The sequence below is a fragment of the Mchenga conophoros genome, linkage group LG17 (genome assembly GCF_057382185.1).
Source record: "Mchenga conophoros isolate Kocher_MC1m ecotype Shallow Benthic linkage group LG17, M_conophoros_male_GT1.1, whole genome shotgun sequence".
Taxonomy (NCBI): domain Eukaryota; kingdom Metazoa; phylum Chordata; class Actinopteri; order Cichliformes; family Cichlidae; genus Mchenga; species Mchenga conophoros.
In genome coordinates this window covers 5,499,229-5,518,429 of record NC_140542.1, presented here as the reverse complement: position 1 = coordinate 5,518,429, position 19,201 = coordinate 5,499,229, and the positions used below count along the sequence as shown (strand labels likewise).

The following is a 19,201-nucleotide window of genomic DNA, read 5'->3' as shown; positions in this document are numbered from 1 at the left end:
TACCTTATATACTGTTTCCATTCATGTTTGCACATTTCAAGAAACCTTCAGAGTGTGCCAGTATAATCCTACTTAAATGTTCAGATTGCCGGTACATTTAAATAATTAACATTCAGTCTTGAGCTGTAGTATTTAAGAGCTGTAGCCCAGTTGGTCCTGATTTTCTATCAAAATTGCAAGAGAAAAACATCTTTTTATTTAACTGGATGGCTGTTATGTAACAAATGACTTAAAAAGTCCAAATTCGACTGTGTATGCAGCTCACCTGTTTGTCTGTTGGCTAAACAGAATTCTGAATAATTCTGAATAAATAATAATTCTGGGAACCCTCACTTTGATTCTCTTGCTGTAGGTAAACCTACAAAGTTGCAGGTATTTAACAAACTCACAGGACTGCTGCAAACAGCTGGAACTTAAGCTTTCCTATGTTTTGTGAAACATTGATTACATTTGTTTTTAGTAACTCTGATTAAAAACATATAACCCATCTGTGGTCTGCTGGCTTGTGTCCAAAGATGGTCCTCATAGTTGAAGCACTGATGACAGGACTCACAAACACTGTAGTGTTTCACCAGAAATGGTAACAAAACCTAAATGTGTGTATTTTTTTCTATGATAAAGAAATCAGTGCAGCAAATTTTAGTTTCATAGTAAATATGTAGGGGAAAAAAACAGAAAACCATTTAATTTGATGAGAGAGTCATAAAGTTACCACAGAACCAGATCCAAGTCAGCAAAAATTCTCTATATTATGTTAAATATAGAGGGATAATATAGATGGATATATAAACCCCTCGTAACAACAGCGAATGCACTTTTGAGAGTATAGTGGTGCAAAAACGATAGGTACAGATCCACAGAGAGGTGAAAGAAGCAGTATGGTTAGATGAGTCATCCTTTGTCATATTCTCAATAAGTGAGGAAATGCATGTTTGGCATCCACCAGGATAACAGCATAGGCCTGAGTGCTTGATCTGAACAGTGAAACAATGCAGTGACTCTGCTGCTTAAGCTTGAATCCATTGAATCCATCCACTGCAAATCAGCGTGCTTTAAATATACAGTATCGTGCTTTCTAACAAACCGAGAACGAGTCAAATTTACTGATGAGCACACTATTATGGTGATCACATCACAGAGGCTTTGCCTCACATAAATGCTGCGAGTTGTAGAACAGTCAGAAGTATTTCAACAGGGCATATTTCTGCTTCTGAAACAGCAACTAAATGATTTTCAGTAGCTTTTTTTCCAGGGTAAATGTGCACTGTAGCTTTTACAAAATAACTCCCTCGGCTGTGACAGGGCTGTGAGGTTGGTGTGGGAGGGAACTGGAAGAAACTGGAGTGAACTGGAGCATCTAGAATCGATTCCCTCTCTTTCTTTATTATCTCTTGTTCCTCTCCAGGAAGACATGAACCAGATCAGACAACGGGGGAAATCACTCCATTGTCTGTATGCGTGTGTGCGTGCACATGCTTGCGTGCCATCACGTACTGTGTGCATGAATGTGTGTGATCCTGTATAATCTTTGTGAGGAACAGTGGGAGTTTAGGAGCATCGGGTGAGGGTATGACCTGGTTATATTAGGGTTAGGACCTGGTTTGAGGTTAATTAGAAATAATTAGTGTGTGTAGGGCTGTGTAGAACCAAAGGTTAAAGACTGCAAAGGCACTAAAATAATTGTGTGTGTGTGACTTGTGCATGCACATGTGCACATATCTGTGTATGCACAACTATGTTAATGTAAATGCTGTTAAACCGTATGTGCATGTATATGCCTATGATGTGTGGGTGTGATTCACTCTGTTTGTGGTGGGTGTTTTGAAGTGGCTTGAAGGGCATAAATATAGATTTGATGCTTTCTCTCTGAATTCGCAGTGTGAGTGTGAAGAGTACATGTTAGCTGTCGAAGATGTCTCCATTCATGCGCTTACTTTTGATCTTTTTTGCCACTGTAGTGTACATTTTTGAAAAATTAGATGTGAAATGAAATTTCATGATAGGTAAACAAAATAATTACCAAACCATTTGTAATATTACTGCATTTTACACATGTATTTCTTGGGGATACTGGCAGAAGAATCTTCCAGACCAACCGAATCAAGAAATCGCTTAAATAGGGGCAAGGTTTAAATAGCAGTTTGCTGATCTGGACCATTCTGGTGTGTGCTAACACAATACCACAATCTTACCAGGAGAGGAGATCCCAGGAAATTCCCCTTAAGAGAAACTGCAAAAAATTCAAGAGCTACATTTCAGACTCTTCAGGCCTCAGCATGTTAAAGATCATGACAATCAAAGAAAGACTAGGAAAGCCTCTTTTCTCTGGAAAAAGAGAAGTTGTATCTTAACAAACCACAAGAACTCTGGAGCAATGTCATTTGAACAGATTGGAGATTGGTTGGCCATAATGCACAGTGCCACATTTGGCAAAACCAAAATACAGCCTAACAGCACAAATACTTGATTAAAAATGTCAAGCGTGGTGGTGAAGAGGTCATGATTTGGGCTTGATTTGTGGCCACAGGAGCTGGGTACTTTACAGTCACTGAGTCGACAGTTAACTTCTTTGGATAACAAAGAATTCTTCAGTCAAATGTGAGGCTGATAAACCTTGGACAATGATCCCAAGCACAGCAGAAAATCTGCAACAGAAATGCCGAAAAAGAAAAGAAATAGCTCAAAGTTCAGACCTCAACCTGACTGAAATATTATAGATATTATAACAAAATGACAACTGAACTAAAGCAATGTTGTAAAGAACAGTAGGCCAAAATATTATATATTACATATATTAGCTTCACACCCTGTACCTGTATACTTTACATTGCTTCGCCAAATGGTCAACCACATAACCACAGTCTGTAGTCTGAACATGACCTTTTACCGGTTTCCACGATTACAACACCTAGCCGTTAAAATTACAGCCTTTAATATTTAACGCCCTGAACATATCTGTACCCTCTGTAACTGGAGAATGAACGTGGAGTTGTGTCTGAGTACACACACGTGTGTGTCAGTGTGCCACATCAGATACTTTTACTGACAGAATACGAGGGTGCATGAAAGTGTGTGTTAGTGCGTGCATGCATGTGTGTGTGCAACCTGATGCTGCTTCTCGCACTCTATCTGTATTTAGCATCAGTTACCATCGGGTAGAACAATTAGTCACTGAGGAGAGAGGCCAAGCAGGAGGAAGTTTAACACACAAACCTGTAGCTAATTAGATCATTTATTTAATTAATTACTTTCCAAGAGAAGAAATAGAGAAGCAGTAAGGTCGAAATATATGCTTTTACTGATATGCAAATCCCATTTTAACCGTGGTGATTAAAACAGATACTTTGGTCCCATTTATTTAGCTGAATCACAGCTAAATAGTTTGACAGGAATAAAAATTATTTTTGCACTAACAAGGTGGTTCTGCACATCACAGTGTGCAGTATGTTCTTTTTTCTGAGAAAACTGGATAACTGGAGGACAAAAAAAGAAGTGACAGCCCCCCGCCCCCCAAAAAAACCTCCACAGCAGTGAGTATAAGACCTGACGCACAACATGAGAGATGCAGAGAAGACCTGAGAAAAAGCTGAAAGTCAAAGACAAAGGTGTAGCTAGTCATTTTGATTTTAATCGAATGAAGAAATTGTAAAAATGGCCATAAAATCCAAATTGGAAAAAGTAGCTACTAAACAGGACCCACTCAAAATCAGGCCAGCAAAGAAAAACACAGCTAATGTTAACATAACATAACTGACGTCCCCTAGCGACACACAAGAGTATATATTGATATAGGAGACACATAAAAAGGGGAAAACTAACACAAACAACAACCAAAAAGCCCTAACGTAGCATAACAATTTTTTTTACAAACCAACATTTATCATATTTATCATATTTATATAATCACATTTGCCATGACCCTCTCAACCAGCCAACCAGTCCTCTTGAGCTTAGGGAAACACAAGTAGCATTTGAGCCAATGGTGTTGAATTTGATGGAACTGTGAATGCAGATCAAATTTTAGATCTGTAAATCACACTGCACACTGTGCACACACCGGAAATTGAGTAGAAGCATACCTGGAGAGAGAAAACACAACATGCAATGCTATCAGTCATGGATTGGCCTCCCCAGAACCTTAACATACCAAGGAACAAATATCCAAAGAAGAGCTTTGAATGTCCTTCAAGAAGGACATGGAGAGCCATATCTGAAGGCTTCTACTTTCACTGGTTTTTTTTCGCCCTTCCTGACACAACTCCAGAAATAGTTGTGCCTTCTCCCAGGATCAAACTAGAGAACTACTGTTTGTTAGGTGAATTTATAAACCACTACACTATGGAGCCAGTCAAAGAAATGACTAAAAAACTGGCCTAAGAGAGATGTGTAAATGTGGCCATTGCAAATATTTAAACATACTGACTTTCAACCTCATTAAAACTGTACAAAAATTTTAAAAAGATCAAAATCAGGCCACTTCTATAAAATTGTTGCGACTCATAAACAAGTACCACAAGTGATAACACCTGACTCATCTCCATGTCACGATTAAAATGACAAAAGGGAATTAAATGTCGCAAAGGACTCTTTTACACTTCAACCTAGTGCACATATAAAGGTATAGGGCTGTTTTTCACAATCTTGCTTGAACATATATTCTTTATTCTTGCTCTATAATTAGCTAGTAATATCTGGACTTGTTATTGCCCTGTTGAAGGTGCACCTAAAGTCCGTATGTGCTGCTCCTAATGCGAACTGTCACTATCGCGCTCTCTGCTCCTTGTATAATTTTAATTTGTCCCAGGATGCCTCTCTCAGGTCTTAAGTCCTTTAAGACACCACAGGTTTGCAGCTAAATCTAAACAGAAGGCACAGTAATTACTGCACATTTGATGCCCCAATAATCTCCGCTCAAGTATGCGGGGCTATAAACACCCAATCAGCCAGCTGGTCTCTTACCCATGAGCCTGGTGTACAGTGCATTAAGCAAGTGTACACAATAAGCTGAGCTACAGAGTTTCTGTCGCCCTGCCAGCCAGTTGGAGAGGAGCATTATCCCATCAGAGCTAAGCTTCATCAGAGCTTAGGATTGTACTACTGAGTCAGAGTGTTGCTGTTCTTCCTCTTACCTGCTGCTCTCTGCAAAACAGCATGGTTAACTGACTGGCTGACTGGGAACTTATGGGAAACGAGTCTCTGCTTCAGTAACAGAGTTGGTGAAATGGCCTTCTGCAGATCTCCCTCCTCTACCTGTGCAGGTGAGTGCTGCAGACACAGATAGAAAGGCCTTGTCTCTTTCCTTTGTGTGGCCTGTGTGGCCTGTCCCTCCTGTATCTTCACCTAACAAAAGACAGGACCACTGTAGAGTAACCCACCTTTTGTACCTTCCCTGTTCCCCCAGTGTGTGTGTTTGTGTGATTGTGTCAGCAGGCCACGTGGGGCAGCCATCAACAGGCAGCTCTTTACAGCAGGCAGGGTATATGGTTGCATGTGAGTTTAATACAGATATGCAGTCAGGCCCCTCTTGAGCCTCTTGCTGTTCTCAGCTTGTCTCAGAGAGGAAATCCTTTGTCATATTTGAACAGAATTAATCAGTTTTGAGAGATGACTGTTTCTCAGACATGTGCTCTCTCGAGGTAAGCCTCAGGCAGAGCAGTAATCCCAATTTATTTACATGGCTGACTGCTGCTGTGATTCACTGTTAGTCAGGCGAGGAGCCTCCTGGGCCTAAGGTGAAATTTTATTTTTGGGTTTAAACAGCAGGATACTGGCAAGGCAACATTCTCAGAAACTCAGAAAGACATAGGTTAAAAGAAACCGTCCTTTTATGCCCCACCACCCCCACCTGGAGGCTTTCTCTCCCAAAGTCAATAAGAGAATAATGACTGATAATTTATAACTGTCTTTGATCTACTGCCCATGCTACCTTCTTTTTCATTTAATAGTGTGTACAGTATATGTGCATAAAAATACAGACACATGAATGAATCTGAAAGACACAAGCAGAAATCTGTAGTTTTTCTTGGGGGAAAGACATGGTGTGACATAAGGTATTGCCGTTGGTAACTGCAATACCTTATGGTAACTGTGAAGCATGGTGGCTTTGGCCTGCTTTGTTACCTCAAAGCCTGGATGCCTCTAATTGCTGGGAGAAAGCCATTTACCCATATTGTCCATAACAGAGAAAGTCCTTTAGCCAACATTTTGCAAGACTTGTACTGAATAATTTGTTTAATTATTAAGTTATTCAGGTAACATATTGGTACATTAAAAAACTAGTTCTATATGATATTAGACACAAAATACCTTTTACTTCACAGAAAAGTGCCTTCTCGTGGATTAAACATTACCATTATGTAGGCTGGACCATGACTGGTCTTCAAACCATTAACTAAGACTGATATACAAAACCCATCAAGAAATGTGAAATTCATTTTTCATCAAAGGGGACTTTGATATGTGACAAAAATTCTTGTGCAATTCAGCCCAGCTCAGTGCTCAGCTAATGGTGGAAGTCTCCAGCGCTGTAACACAATCATTTTTCCCTCTAATTAGTAGTTAATAACATAAAACCAAATAAGACACTGTTCAGGCAGAGGTGTCCGTGCAATCAGGCAACTAGAGCTGAGGCAGCATGTACTAAAAGCATCAGCATTAAGTCTATGTGCCGTGCTGCTGCCCATTAGCTGTTCTCTGAAAGGTGCCCTTTGTCTCTGCCATTAGAAATCAGTGTGAAAATAGAGAGAGAGTTTATCTTACACAATCATTCTGAGAAACAGACGCTGGATGAAACTGCAAGAGCTTCTGGTATAAAGCAACAAGGAAAGTGAGGAAGCTTTTTTATGTCAGGCACCTCAAAAGAGATACAGCGTCCCAATTTAGAATAATATGTCTCATGGGACACTCCTTGCAGTGCAATCTCTGAACACAAAATACAGAATAAACGTTTTGTATTCACATATTTTCCAATCAATTTTCAGAGTACAGATATTAAGCTATCACTTTTTCAGATTTGGACCCCCGCATGCTCCCTCTAAGACCCCCTGCTGCTCCCGAGAAACCATTTCATGAACAGTTTGTCATTTGCAAAAAATATATTTAATTACCTGCTGTGTTCTTTTAAGTTGGACTGCCTGTTGGTGTGTATGGCATCAGGGCCATAGGGGACACCTCGGGTAGCAGGGATAACCACAAAGGTGGTTTGGAGTGTATTGAATGGTATTTATTAGAGCCCGAATGAATGATTTTGGCATCTTTTATGGTTTTGGGGGGATACAATATTAGCTTATTAGCAGATATTTGTTGTATAAATGCACAGATACTGTTTGTCCACACACTGAGTTATACTGAGCAGAGAAAATGATGGGGTCATTATGTCACAAGCTAGTTCGCAACTTAATGTAAAGACCGCACTTGACTCATCACCTGCGCGGCTGTGATGCTACTCTGCGATGTGCCGCAGAGAGTGCTGCAAGCAAGGAGTTGGAGCTGCTCTCCTGCTCAAACTGTGTGATGACCATTGTTTGATGACACTTTCGGAATAACCCCTGGCATGTTTTTCTGCATTATGTTGTGTAATGTTGAACAAGCTGATATCTGTGTTAGGCCAATATCAGATGATAATATTGTCAGGCTGTCCTGTGAAGATATGTTTATGTTCTGTGGACTGAATCTGTCAGTACAGTAGTTTTGCAGCTGTGTAAAACTGTTGCAGGTGTTTATTAAAGGTCATGTATGAAGATGGGCGTGGTCTGGCTCAGGACTACTACTATATCGCTGGTACACATTCTTTTTAATTACCTCTGCCAAAGAGGTCATGTTTTTTTAAGCATTTGCATATCATACTGTCTGTAAACATGGCAGCTCACAAAGATTTAAATGAATTCTGATGGCTTACATCCAACAAGATCTCCGAGGTCAACCCAATGATTTATTGGTTGAAAATTGACAAAAAAAAAAAAGAGATTTTTACAAGTATTGTGTGTATTGTCAACACATAGAAAATATCATTTAAAGATTTCAAATAACATATTTCACCTCTGACCTCTCCTTCAATGTCAATAGATTGATCCGAAGGTCAAAGTGATAAGAATGCTTCATGGAGCTGTTTATTAAAACTATGTTTCCACCTGCTATTATTTATACTGACAACATACACTCAACAAAAATATAAACGCAACACCTTTGTTACTGCTCCCATTCCCCATGGGATGGACTTAGAGACCTAAAATTCATTCCAGATACACAATATAACCATCCCTCCCAAACAGTGGTCACAAATCAGTCCAAATGTGTGGTAGTGGGCACATCTGCTATATTGAGATAATCCATCCCACCTCACAGGTGTGCCACATCAGGATGCTGATCTGACATCATGAGTAGTGCACAGGTGTACCTCAGACTGCCCACAACAAAAGGCCACCCTGGAATGTGCAGTTTTGTCTCACAGCAAAATGCCACAGATGCCACAAGCAATGAGGGAGCGTGCAATTGGCATGCTGACAGCAGGAATGTCAACCAGATCTGTCGCCCGTGCATTGAATGTTCATTTCTCAACCATAAGCCGTCTCCACAGGCGTTTCAGAGAATATGGCAGCACATCCAACCGGCCTCACAACCGCAGACCTCGTGTAACCACACCAGCCCAGGACCTCCACATCCAGCAGGTTCACCTCCAAGATCGTCTGAGACCAGCCACCCAGACAGCTGCTGGAACAATTGGTTTGCACAACCAAACAATTTCTGCACAAACTGTCAGAAACCGTCTCAGGGACGCTCAACTGCATGCCCGTCGTCCTCATCGGGGTCTTGACCTGACTCCAGCTCGTCGCCGTAACAGACTTGTGTGGGCAAATGCTCACATTCGATGGCGTCTGGCACGTTGGAGAGGTGTGCGCTTCACGGATGAATCATGGTTCACATTGTTCAGGGCAGATGGCAGCTGAGAATGTCCCAGTTCTTGCATGCCCAGCATACTCACCGGACATGTCACCCATTGAGCATGTTCGGGATGTGCTTGACCGGCGTATACGACAGCGTGCACCAGTTCCCATGAATATCCAACAACCTCGCACAGCCATTGAAGTGGAGTGGACCAACATTCCACAGGCCACAATTGACAATCTGATAGACTCCATGCGACGATGTGTTGCACTGCATGAGGCAAATGGTGGTCACACCAGATACTGACCGGTTCTGGGTCCCCAGACCCCCAATAGAACAAAAAACTGTAAACTTCCAGGGTGGCCTTTTGTTGTGGGCAGTCTGAGGTACACCTGTGCACTACTCATGATGTCAGATCAGCATCCTGATGTGGCACACCTGTGAGGTGGGATGGATTATCTCAATATAGCAGATGTGCCCACTACCACACATTTGGACTGATTTGTGACCACTGTTTGGGAGGGATGGTTATATTGTGTATCTGGAATGAATTTTAGGTCTCTACGTCCATCCCATGGGGAATGGGAGCAAAAACAAAAGTGTTGCGTTTATATTTTTGTTCAGTGTATATGCATATAGGGAATGATATAGGGTGATTCTAAATGTCACTAAATGTCACTACTTTGGACCTCTGACCTCGTCTTCAAAGTCAAATAAGGTTAAAAATTCAGAAATTTTCCATTTATCTTTAAAACGATGCTGAAAATTCTACTGTCTTTGTTCGTATTGTATTGTATGTAGGAAATGATGCAGTTATGTGGGGGTTTTGACTATCACATTATAGTTTGCATCCAAATATCATCTCACATTTAACCTCAGATCTCACTTTTACATTTCACATCTGCCTTTCTTTTAATTGTTAAGAGAAATTATTAAGAGAAAGAGAATGAACTGCCTTGTTAAAGTATTTAGAAATATACTGTAGTATGATATTATATAATAACCTAAAAATATTCTTTACAAATAAACACCTATTATCCGTGACCTACTCCTACATAATGTTTGTGTAATCAAAGAAAACAGATGTTATACTACCCTTAACTCATTTTTGCTGCACTACAACTTTTTTGGTCATCTGTGTTTGAAGCTTGTGAGCTTTGTGTCTCTTCTTGTGCCCTTATGTTTCTTCCTGCTATTCCCTGAGTAAGAGTATTCTTTTAAACACTTTCATTTAATCTAATTTTGACTGTACATATTTGTTCTGAGCGTTTTTACTTTTTTGGGGCGTGTGGTGTTCATCAAAGTAAAGGTAAAATTTGAAGATGGGTGTAGTTGGAGAACTTGCTAAGATGATCTCAAGTTCATGTTTTATTTGACAATTTAGACACACTAAGTAGGGCTTTACATAAATATATAGTTTATGGGGATATTCTCAATAATTTCCCCCTCCTACCAGATTTAAATTGGCGACCTTCCAGTGACAGGCCTGCCTCTTGCACCTCCAGGCTACTGTGATGCTATATACAGTGGGGCAAAAAAGTATTTAGTCAGCCACCGATTGTGCAAGTTCCCCCACTTAAAATGATGACAGAGGTCAGTAATTTGCACCAGAGGTACACTTCAACTGTGAGAGACAGAATGTGAAAAAAAAATCCATGAATTCACATGGTAGGATTTGTAAAGAATTTATTCGTAAATCAGGGTGGAAAATAAGTATTTGGTCACCTCAAACAAGGAAAATCTCTGGCTCTCACAGACCTGTAACGTCTTCTGTAAGAAGCTTTTCTGTCCCCCACTCGTTACCTGTATGAATGGCACCTGTTTGAACTCATCATCTGTATAAAAGACACCTGTCCACAGCCTCAAACAGTCAGACTCCAAACTCCGCCATGGCCAAGACCAAAGAGCTTTCGAAGGACACCAGGAAAAGTATTGTAGACCTGCACCAGACTGGGAAGAGTGAATCTACAATAGGCAAGCAGCTTGGTGTGAAAAAAATCAACTGTGGGAGCAATCATCAGAAAATGGAAGACATACAAGACCACTGATAATCTCCCTCGATCTGGGGCTCCACGCAAGATCTCATCCCGTGGGGTCAAAATGATCATGAGAACGGTGAGCAAAGATCCCAGAACCACACGGGGGGACCTGGTGAATGACCTGCAGAGAGCTGGGACCAAAGTAACAAAGGTCACCATCAGTAACACACTACAACGGCAGGGAATCAAATCCCGCAGTGCCAGACGTGTTCCGCTGCTGAAGCCAGTGCATGTCCAGGCCCGTCTGAAGTTTGCCAGAGAGCACATGGATGATACAGCAGAGGATTGGGAGAATGTCATGTGGTCAGATGAAACCAAAGTAGAACTTTTTGGTATAAACTCAACTCGTCGTGTTTGGAGGAAGAAGAATACTGAGTTGCATCCCAAGAACACCATACCTACTGTGAAGCATGGGGGTGGAAACATCATGCTATGGGGCTGTTTTTCTGCCAAGGGGACAGGACGACTGATCCGTGTTAAGGACAGAATGAATGGGGCCATGTATCGTGAGATTCTGAGCCAAAACCTCCTTCCATCAGTGAGAACTTTGAAGATGAAACGAGGCTGGGTCTTCCAACATGACAATGATCCAAAACACACCACCCGGGCAACAAAGGAGTGGCTCCGTAAGAAGCATTTGAAAGTCCTGGAGTGGCCTAGCCAGTCTCCAGACCTCAACCCCATAGAAAATCTGTGGCGGGAGTTGAAAGTCCGTGTTGCTCGGCGACAGCCCCAAAACATCACTGCTCTCGAGAAGATCTGCATGGAGGAATGGGCCAAAATACCAGCTACTGTGTGTGCAAACCTGGTAAAGACCTATAGTAAACGTTTGACCTCTGTTATTGCCAACAAAGGTTATGTTACAAAGTATTGAGTTGTATTTTTGTTATTGACCAAATACTTATTTTCCACCCTGATTTACGAATAAATTCTTTACAAATCCTACCATGTGGATTCATGGATATTTTTTTTACACATTCTGTCTCTCACAGTTGAAGTGTACCTCTGGTGCAAATTACTGACCTCTGTCATCATTTTAGGTGGGGGAACTTGCACAATCGGTGGCTGACTAAATACTTTTTTGCCCCACTGTGTATATATATATATATATATATATATATATATATATATATATAAAAAATTGTGTGCTTGAAATCCTAAAAACATTTTACCCCTCTTGACCTCACGGATAGATCTCATTGTCATACCATATTTTTTAGCATGGTGCAACTATTTGGATGACCAAGAGAAAGAGCTGTCCGTGGTACTGAAATGAGAGCACAGCACGTGGCCTGGTGCGTTACTATGGCTACAGCTGTCTGTATCCCTAAAATAACCATACACACACACAGAGAGTAACCTTATTACAAAAAAATGGCAATCTGTTCAGTTCCTGATAGCACAGTGGTCACACTGATAAAAGCGGACAAATATCGTTTTTGTCACTAATGCTCTCAAACTCCCTCCGAGGTACCATTTGGAAAATCAGCACTCAGTGCTATGCAACAAGTAACCTGCTGTTTTTTTCTTCCTTCGTGCCCTTAATGCAGGATAAAAATGAAGTCTACACGCTTACAGTATTTTTTTTGTTTCTTGTATTTTTTTTTCTTTGTGTTACAATGTGTCCTTTGTGCTCTGAGGCAAATTGAGAAGTTGGCACTTTGTAGGCTTGTCTTTTGTAAAGTGCTTTGAGACAAACTTTGTGATTGACTGACACATGCATCAATTTGCACAGTGGGAAACAAAGCTCCACCGGGCCACTTTGCATATTTGCAGCTCCAAATACAGAGAAAACTGGCTGAAAATGTTGAACGCAAGACTGGCAAACCTGTGTGACACACTGACCTGGGGATAAAATAGTGTATATACCCATTTTCAAAAGGACAGATGGCAGCATGTTTATTGGTGGGTCACCTTACTTTTTGAAGCTGAGTATATATTATGTTGCATTATGGAGAAGAAATGCAGTAAACAAAAGCTTAAGATAGTGAAGAATGGTGGAACAAAACAGTTCTGGGATATAAATGACCTTACTGAGAGTTAGAGATGATACCTTCCATTCTCTTCTGCTTACCCAATTCAGTGTCACTGGAGTGCTGGAGCCTATCCCGACTGTCACAGGGTGAGAAGACAGGGTACAACCTGGACAGGATGCTAGAATTTCACAGGAGAAAATACTAGAATTATTTATGTATTTAATATACACCAAGCAAATGTTTCGAATGTTTTAAACTTTTTAAACAGATACAGTGCATCCAGAAAGTATTCACATCCTTTGCTCAGCACCTTGTTGAAGCACCTCTGATAGTAACTACAGACTCTTTTTCATTAGGATGCTACAAGCTTGGCACACCTATTTTTGGGAATTCTCTCCCATTCTTTTTTTGCAGAACCTTTCAAGCTCATCAGGTAGGATAGGAAGTGTCGGTGCCATTTCTCAAGAGAGGTTCAAGTCTCAGCTCTGGCTTGACTGGTCAAGGACATTCACAGAATGATTTTAAAGCCACTCCTTTATCTTGGCTGTCCAGAGTGCTCAGGAGCAGGTTTTCATCAAGGATGTCTTTGTACATCGCTGCATCCATCTTTCCCCAACCGTAACCAGCCTCCCAGCTGCCTCCCAGCTGCTGAAAAACATCCCCACAGCATTAAACTGCCACCACCATGCTTCACTCTAGGGATAGTATCGGCTAGGTGATGAGTGGTGCTGGTTTCCTCCTGACATGAAGCTTGGTATTCCTTTTTTTTTTTTTTTATCAGATCGGAGAATTCTGTTTCCCATGGTCTAAGAGTCCTTCAGGGGGCTTTGTCAAACTCCAGGCATACTGTCATGTACCTTTTTCAAAGGCGTGGCTTTCTTCTGGCCACTCTACCATACGGGCCTGATTGGTGGAGTGCTGCAGAAATGATTGTCCTTTTGAGAGATCCTCCTTTCTCCACAGAGTAAAACTAGAACTCTGGATCGCTCACTTCTTCCCTTTATGGATGTTGGAGCCGACTGTGCTCATTGGGACCTTAAATACAGGAGAATTTTTCTATACCCTTGCCCTGATCTGTGCCTCAATACAATCCTGTCTAGAGGTCTACAGGCAGTTTCTTGGATTTTTGGTTTGTGCTTTGACATGAACTGTACATGACTGAATCTTGTATAGACAGGTGTGTCCCTTTCCAAGCCATGTCCAATCAACTTAACACAAGCGGACTCAAGTTGTAGAAACATCAGAGAGATGATCAGTGGAAACAGGATGCACCTATGCTCAGTTTGGAGTGTACCTGTTATATTGTTGTATTTGCTTTTTTAATACATTTTCAAGAATTTCTCTTTGTCATTATGGGGGATTTTGTGTAGAATTTTGAGGTGAAAAATGAATGAAATCTATACAAGAATAAGGCTGTAACATGACAAAATGTTGAAGAAAAGAAGTGCTGTGAATACTGTATCTGTATGTAAATGTACAAAATATGTAGACCAAGGAAAAGCTTTCAGGCACTGGAACCTTTCTAGTTTCTGTTTGTAGTACACCTGTCGTCCCAGTTTTATTGACTGGGCTTGTATGAGCAGTCTTTGGTTACATGCAGGTAAACAGTCCAGGTGGAGAGTAAAAGAGCGATTTCATTTCAAACACATCTGCTGTCATGTGATGGTAGACACTAACTTTAAAAACTGTACAAACGATTAGTTTTGAACTGGATAGCCATTATCTGCTATCCACAGATCCTGGCTAAGTGAACAGACCAGCAGGTGTGTTCCACAATAGTCTGCAGCTTAGCATTAAAACATAAGTCAGACAGAAACAATTGGACAATGGTCGCACAGCCTGACTGGCGACCTGTCCAGGTTGTACCCTGCCTCTCACCCTAAGACAGCTAGAATTGGTCTAGTTTGCTTCAAATGTAACTAAATTTGTTGTTAAGTTCTTAGGAAGTTTGCAGGTTAACATGTTTAATCTTAATTGTGGTCAGTTTGGGGTTTTACGGAGAGATTATGTGTTGAACTATGTCTTGATGGGGAAACAGCAATTTCCTGAGACCTGGAAGCCAGTAACTTCAGAAATTCACTGCACCTGGTTACTCAAGTCACACAGTGAGTGTGACTTTACATGAAATCACACACATGAGACTTGTGTTTCATAATAGACAGATTTTTCTACATATACATAAATTACAGCTAGCTCATTGTTGTTTCTTCAGTAATTGTATTAAATAAAACTGATATGTGAACAATATCAGTTCACAAACAGTTGAATAATCTGCAGCTGTGTTTAATTTCCAAAATAAATGTCTTGCAGAGTCATGGCCTAATGGTGCAGGCTTCAAGCGAGTGGCCACAGTACTCAGCGAATCTTCCTCAATCCATAGTGATGCGCTGTGCTACCTGAACAAGGACATGTCCGGGATTGGACTGGAACCCATGTCCTACAGCACCCTGGAGCCTGGACCTTATAGAGAAGAACAATGGGCTGAGGAATCACAAAGTCTGCTACAGGTAACTACAGGACCAGAGAAAATGTGCATGTGTGGGGAACTATAATGACATGCTTAAAAAGCTATAATATTTTTTGGGGAACCAGTCTAATGTTTTTTTCCCCCTTTCATTCTTTCGTTACCAACTTCCTCAACTAAGCCAATCACGTAATATTTCCTGTGAGCTCATGTGTTTCATTGCATTGCATCATTGTATGATTTATCATGTCTCATTAAAATGACCCCAGATAAGACTGTGATAATGATGAAGGAGGCCAGTCTCTGAGGTTTAATGATGTTTGTTCCTGTACTCTTTCAAAATAAAAGTCGCATCTGAGATATTTGAACAGCCTAGAATCACCTCGGACTGACTTTGAGAAGAAGTTTAAAATGATTGTAAGAGTAAGGAAAAGACTTGAGCTCAATCTGTGTGTGTGTGTGAGTGTGTGTGTGTGTGTGTGTGTGTGTGTGTGTGTGTGCGGGTGGGGGGGGGGGGGGGGTTCTACAATACACCCTTTATAATGCATCAAAACACAGTTAACAGAACATGTATATACTGATGCAACACAAAATGTGCTCACTTCTCTTTCTTTTCTTTGCATACCGTTTCCTTACACTTGTACGTTAGTCCCTCCATCACACAAGTACAAGCGCACAAAAAGAAAGAAAAATCGTTCAAAATTTAAATTGGAAAAACTGGCATGCTGTGAAAAGCACAGATATGCTGCTGGGGCACAAAAGCACTGTTTCAAAAACATTTTGTTGCTTTAATGATGTGAAAACACAGGTCTCCCTGCAAGTTACATCACCGAAGTGTGGAAACAGCCAATGCTGCTCCCTCTCTCCACGCTGCAAAAAGTGTCCATCCTAACCATCTTACCCAAAACTAAAAATGAAAAGTAACAAACACTTTGGGGAGTCCTATATTTTACTGTAAATAAACTTGGTCTTTTTTTCAGGTGGTTGAATGTCATATACACTAAAAAAAAAAAGAAAAAGAAAAATCTACCCAAAATGCTGATTTTAACTAATAATGTAAAATGTCCACGTAATTTTGTTAGGTACAATAGGTACAATGTAAAATGTAATTTTACATTCAGGTTAAAGATTAAGTATGTAAATAAATTAATCTTCGAATATAGCGACATGTATACTCAAAAAAGGAAAAAAATATTCAAATTAAAAAACTCAAATTAACTGAGGGTGTTTTTTTTCTTCTTTTTTTGAGTATACATGTCGCTATGAGCAGCAAGACGAAAACAACATATTGGAGATGGGCATTTTTTACAGCGTGGGACGCTCCGTGCCAAAAGCGCAGGCAGCGCGCAGCCAGCCTCCAGATCACACAGTTGGATAGATGGGTATCACCAGCATGTGATCAGGCTGCCGATTGCATACGAACTGCCTCATACATCTGACAGACAAAGAAAATAATGAAACCTGAGACACTCGATCCGTCGCTCCACCTGGACTGTCGACTAACTGGAGTGACTTCATGAATCTGATGGGAGGGATGGGAGGGATGATGAATCCGGAGGTATTTTTCTGCCTAAACCGCCAACTTTCACTCCTGCTCTTCTTCTTCTCCCACTACTCCTCTGTGTGTCTTTAAAGCGCAACAGCATGCAGGTCTCCCCGAGTGAAGACAAGATCCCAGTAAGTACAACGACAGCCTCCCCGCACGCCGCTTCTCTTGGTCTTCTGGTCGTGGTCTGGAGTTAGTTTTTACTACACCTCAGTGTTCGTGACATATTTACGACTCTCTATGGTAGTTTTCATATTCGTTTTACATTTGGTGACATTGCCGAAAGCTCGGCTTTAATTTTTGATTTGAAGTGTTTCTCCATCTACTATATTTACTTGGAACCTATAATTAGTTAATTTGTCGATGGGGCTACAAGAAACGTAAGACGACGCTTTCGATTATACGTGAGAACATCATAATTGGCTATCATATACCACTTTATGATGAGCAGACAGGTGAGGCTCAGTAAAAGGTTTGGCAACCTCCAGGGAAGGTCTTCCCAGGAGTTTTCATTAAGCTCTTAACAGAACAACAACTACCGGGGGATTCTTGGTACTGGTTAAACTAAAGCAACTAAAAATCCCTGCACACCTGTCTCTCTCGCTCTGTTATGTGTGAGCAAACACAAGCACTATAGTGAAGCTCCAGGAGCGTGACTGTAGCAGCGTTTGTGTCCTGCAGAGTAGTGCAGACAATATGTATTGTTGTGCGGTTATGCAGTCAAAATAATTAGAGCTTTCGTAAGTAATTTGAGTAATAGTCTATAGACTTTGTACACATGCAGCAAACAGTTTTTGTAATAGCAACTGTAGCTGAAGCACAAGAACACCCGAGACATTAGGAACAATGCGCTGGAGTAATTTACACCGTTACACAGGTGTCTGTTGATTAGACCCAAGTCGGTCGGCGCTATACTAACTCAGCTTTTCTTGGGAGTCCGCTCAGCAGCGACTTTTAAAGTTCACATGGAGTGTTGTAAACTAAGTGGAATCTGAAAGTGAAGACACTGCTCAAAGGTGAAATAGGGTCTTTCATCCAGCAGGTGCAGCTAATTAGCTTGATAGAAAGAAACACCTTGAATAAACTACACCGATAAGCTAATCTGGTGAGACTTGGCAATACATGCTTCAGGAACATCTAAACTTGTTTTGACTTGCCTGAGCCATGAAATAAGTCGGTAATGCACACCTTCCTGAATTTGCACTCATTCGGTTTGTTCTACCGGGGTTTACATTTATTCAGTACTTGGCGAGATAGACAGGAATTCAAATGTCTAAAAAAGGCCTAGCTGTTTGGTGTGCTGTCTGTTTGGTTAACAATTGGCAAGTTAAAGGTAGCTAAGGGAATTATTATTATTATTAATTATTGTTTTGGTCTTTTTTTTTTTTTTTTTTAGTTGCTTCAGTCATTTACTGCAATGTATTTGCCAGGGGTGTGTCCAGAAGAAGGGCATGGGGTGGCACTGCTTCTCCCAAAAAGGAACAATTTCTGTCATGCTTGTTTCTTTGCCTCTATTCTACTATATATTGCATCAAAATATTATTATTTTTTATTTAGCTTCTAATCACATTGTTTTAAATCATGCTACTCAACAACATATAGGAAATTAAAACCATCAGCTGCATCATTAAAGTGATATAGAGTACACATTACTGAACTGGTAATCATGACATCCTCTACTTAGGATGAATTACAGATACTAGTGTTTAAAAAAAATGCACCAGTAAAACTTCAAGAACTGGTTCATTTTATTTACTCAAGTAAAAGTGGAAAATGAGCAGGTTCTGAAATGTACTCTAGAAAAGTTTAAAAAGTAGCTCTTTGGAGGATGTTTCTACTACCTATTTAACTCTAGTATCTATTTTTATGCAAAGCAAACTGAATTTTGTGCTATATTAATGTCACATAAAAATAATATTAGTAGACAGGAATACAAATATGATTTCTGTCTAAATTGTAATTCTAATAAAGGTACTCAACTTGAGACAGGTAAGCAGAACATGAGCAGAGAAAAGGAAGGAGAAAAAAATAGCTGTTGCCTGCATTGTAGAGGGTGACTTTCCCTCTAAACAAGAAAATGAGTAGGGTACAGGTTAAAGTGGGATTCAGCAGGTGGGGGAACCCTAAAATCAGCTGAAATGGCCCAACATCGGAACAAGAATCACAACTCACAATAATTTTTATCGAGAGGTCAAGTAGATTTTCTTAATGTACCTGCTGTGATCAGTTGATTGGGGATACTGCAGCTCTGAGGTTTACTGATCTTTGTGGATATACACTGAATTTAATACGA

General features: G+C 40.6%; 1 protein-coding gene across 3 annotated transcripts in view; it reads left to right on the top strand.

The window, feature by feature from the left end:
* The first annotated feature begins 5,098 nt into the window (after window positions 1-5,098).
* Window positions 5,099-19,201, top strand: part of ano2b (anoctamin 2b) — a 76,647-nt gene continuing 62,544 nt past the window's right edge. For 2 of the 3 annotated variants that reach the window (XM_085252922.1, XM_085252920.1), the window contains exons 1-3: window positions 5,099-5,258; window positions 15,209-15,405; window positions 16,998-17,039. In XM_085252922.1, the coding sequence (XP_085109048.1) occupies window positions 5,222-5,258; window positions 15,209-15,405; window positions 16,998-17,039 (276 nt within the window). In that variant the 5' untranslated portion in view covers window positions 5,099-5,221. The remainder of the gene's footprint in view (window positions 5,259-15,208; window positions 15,406-16,997; window positions 17,040-19,201) is intronic. The other variant, XM_085252921.1, reaches the window with a different exon arrangement.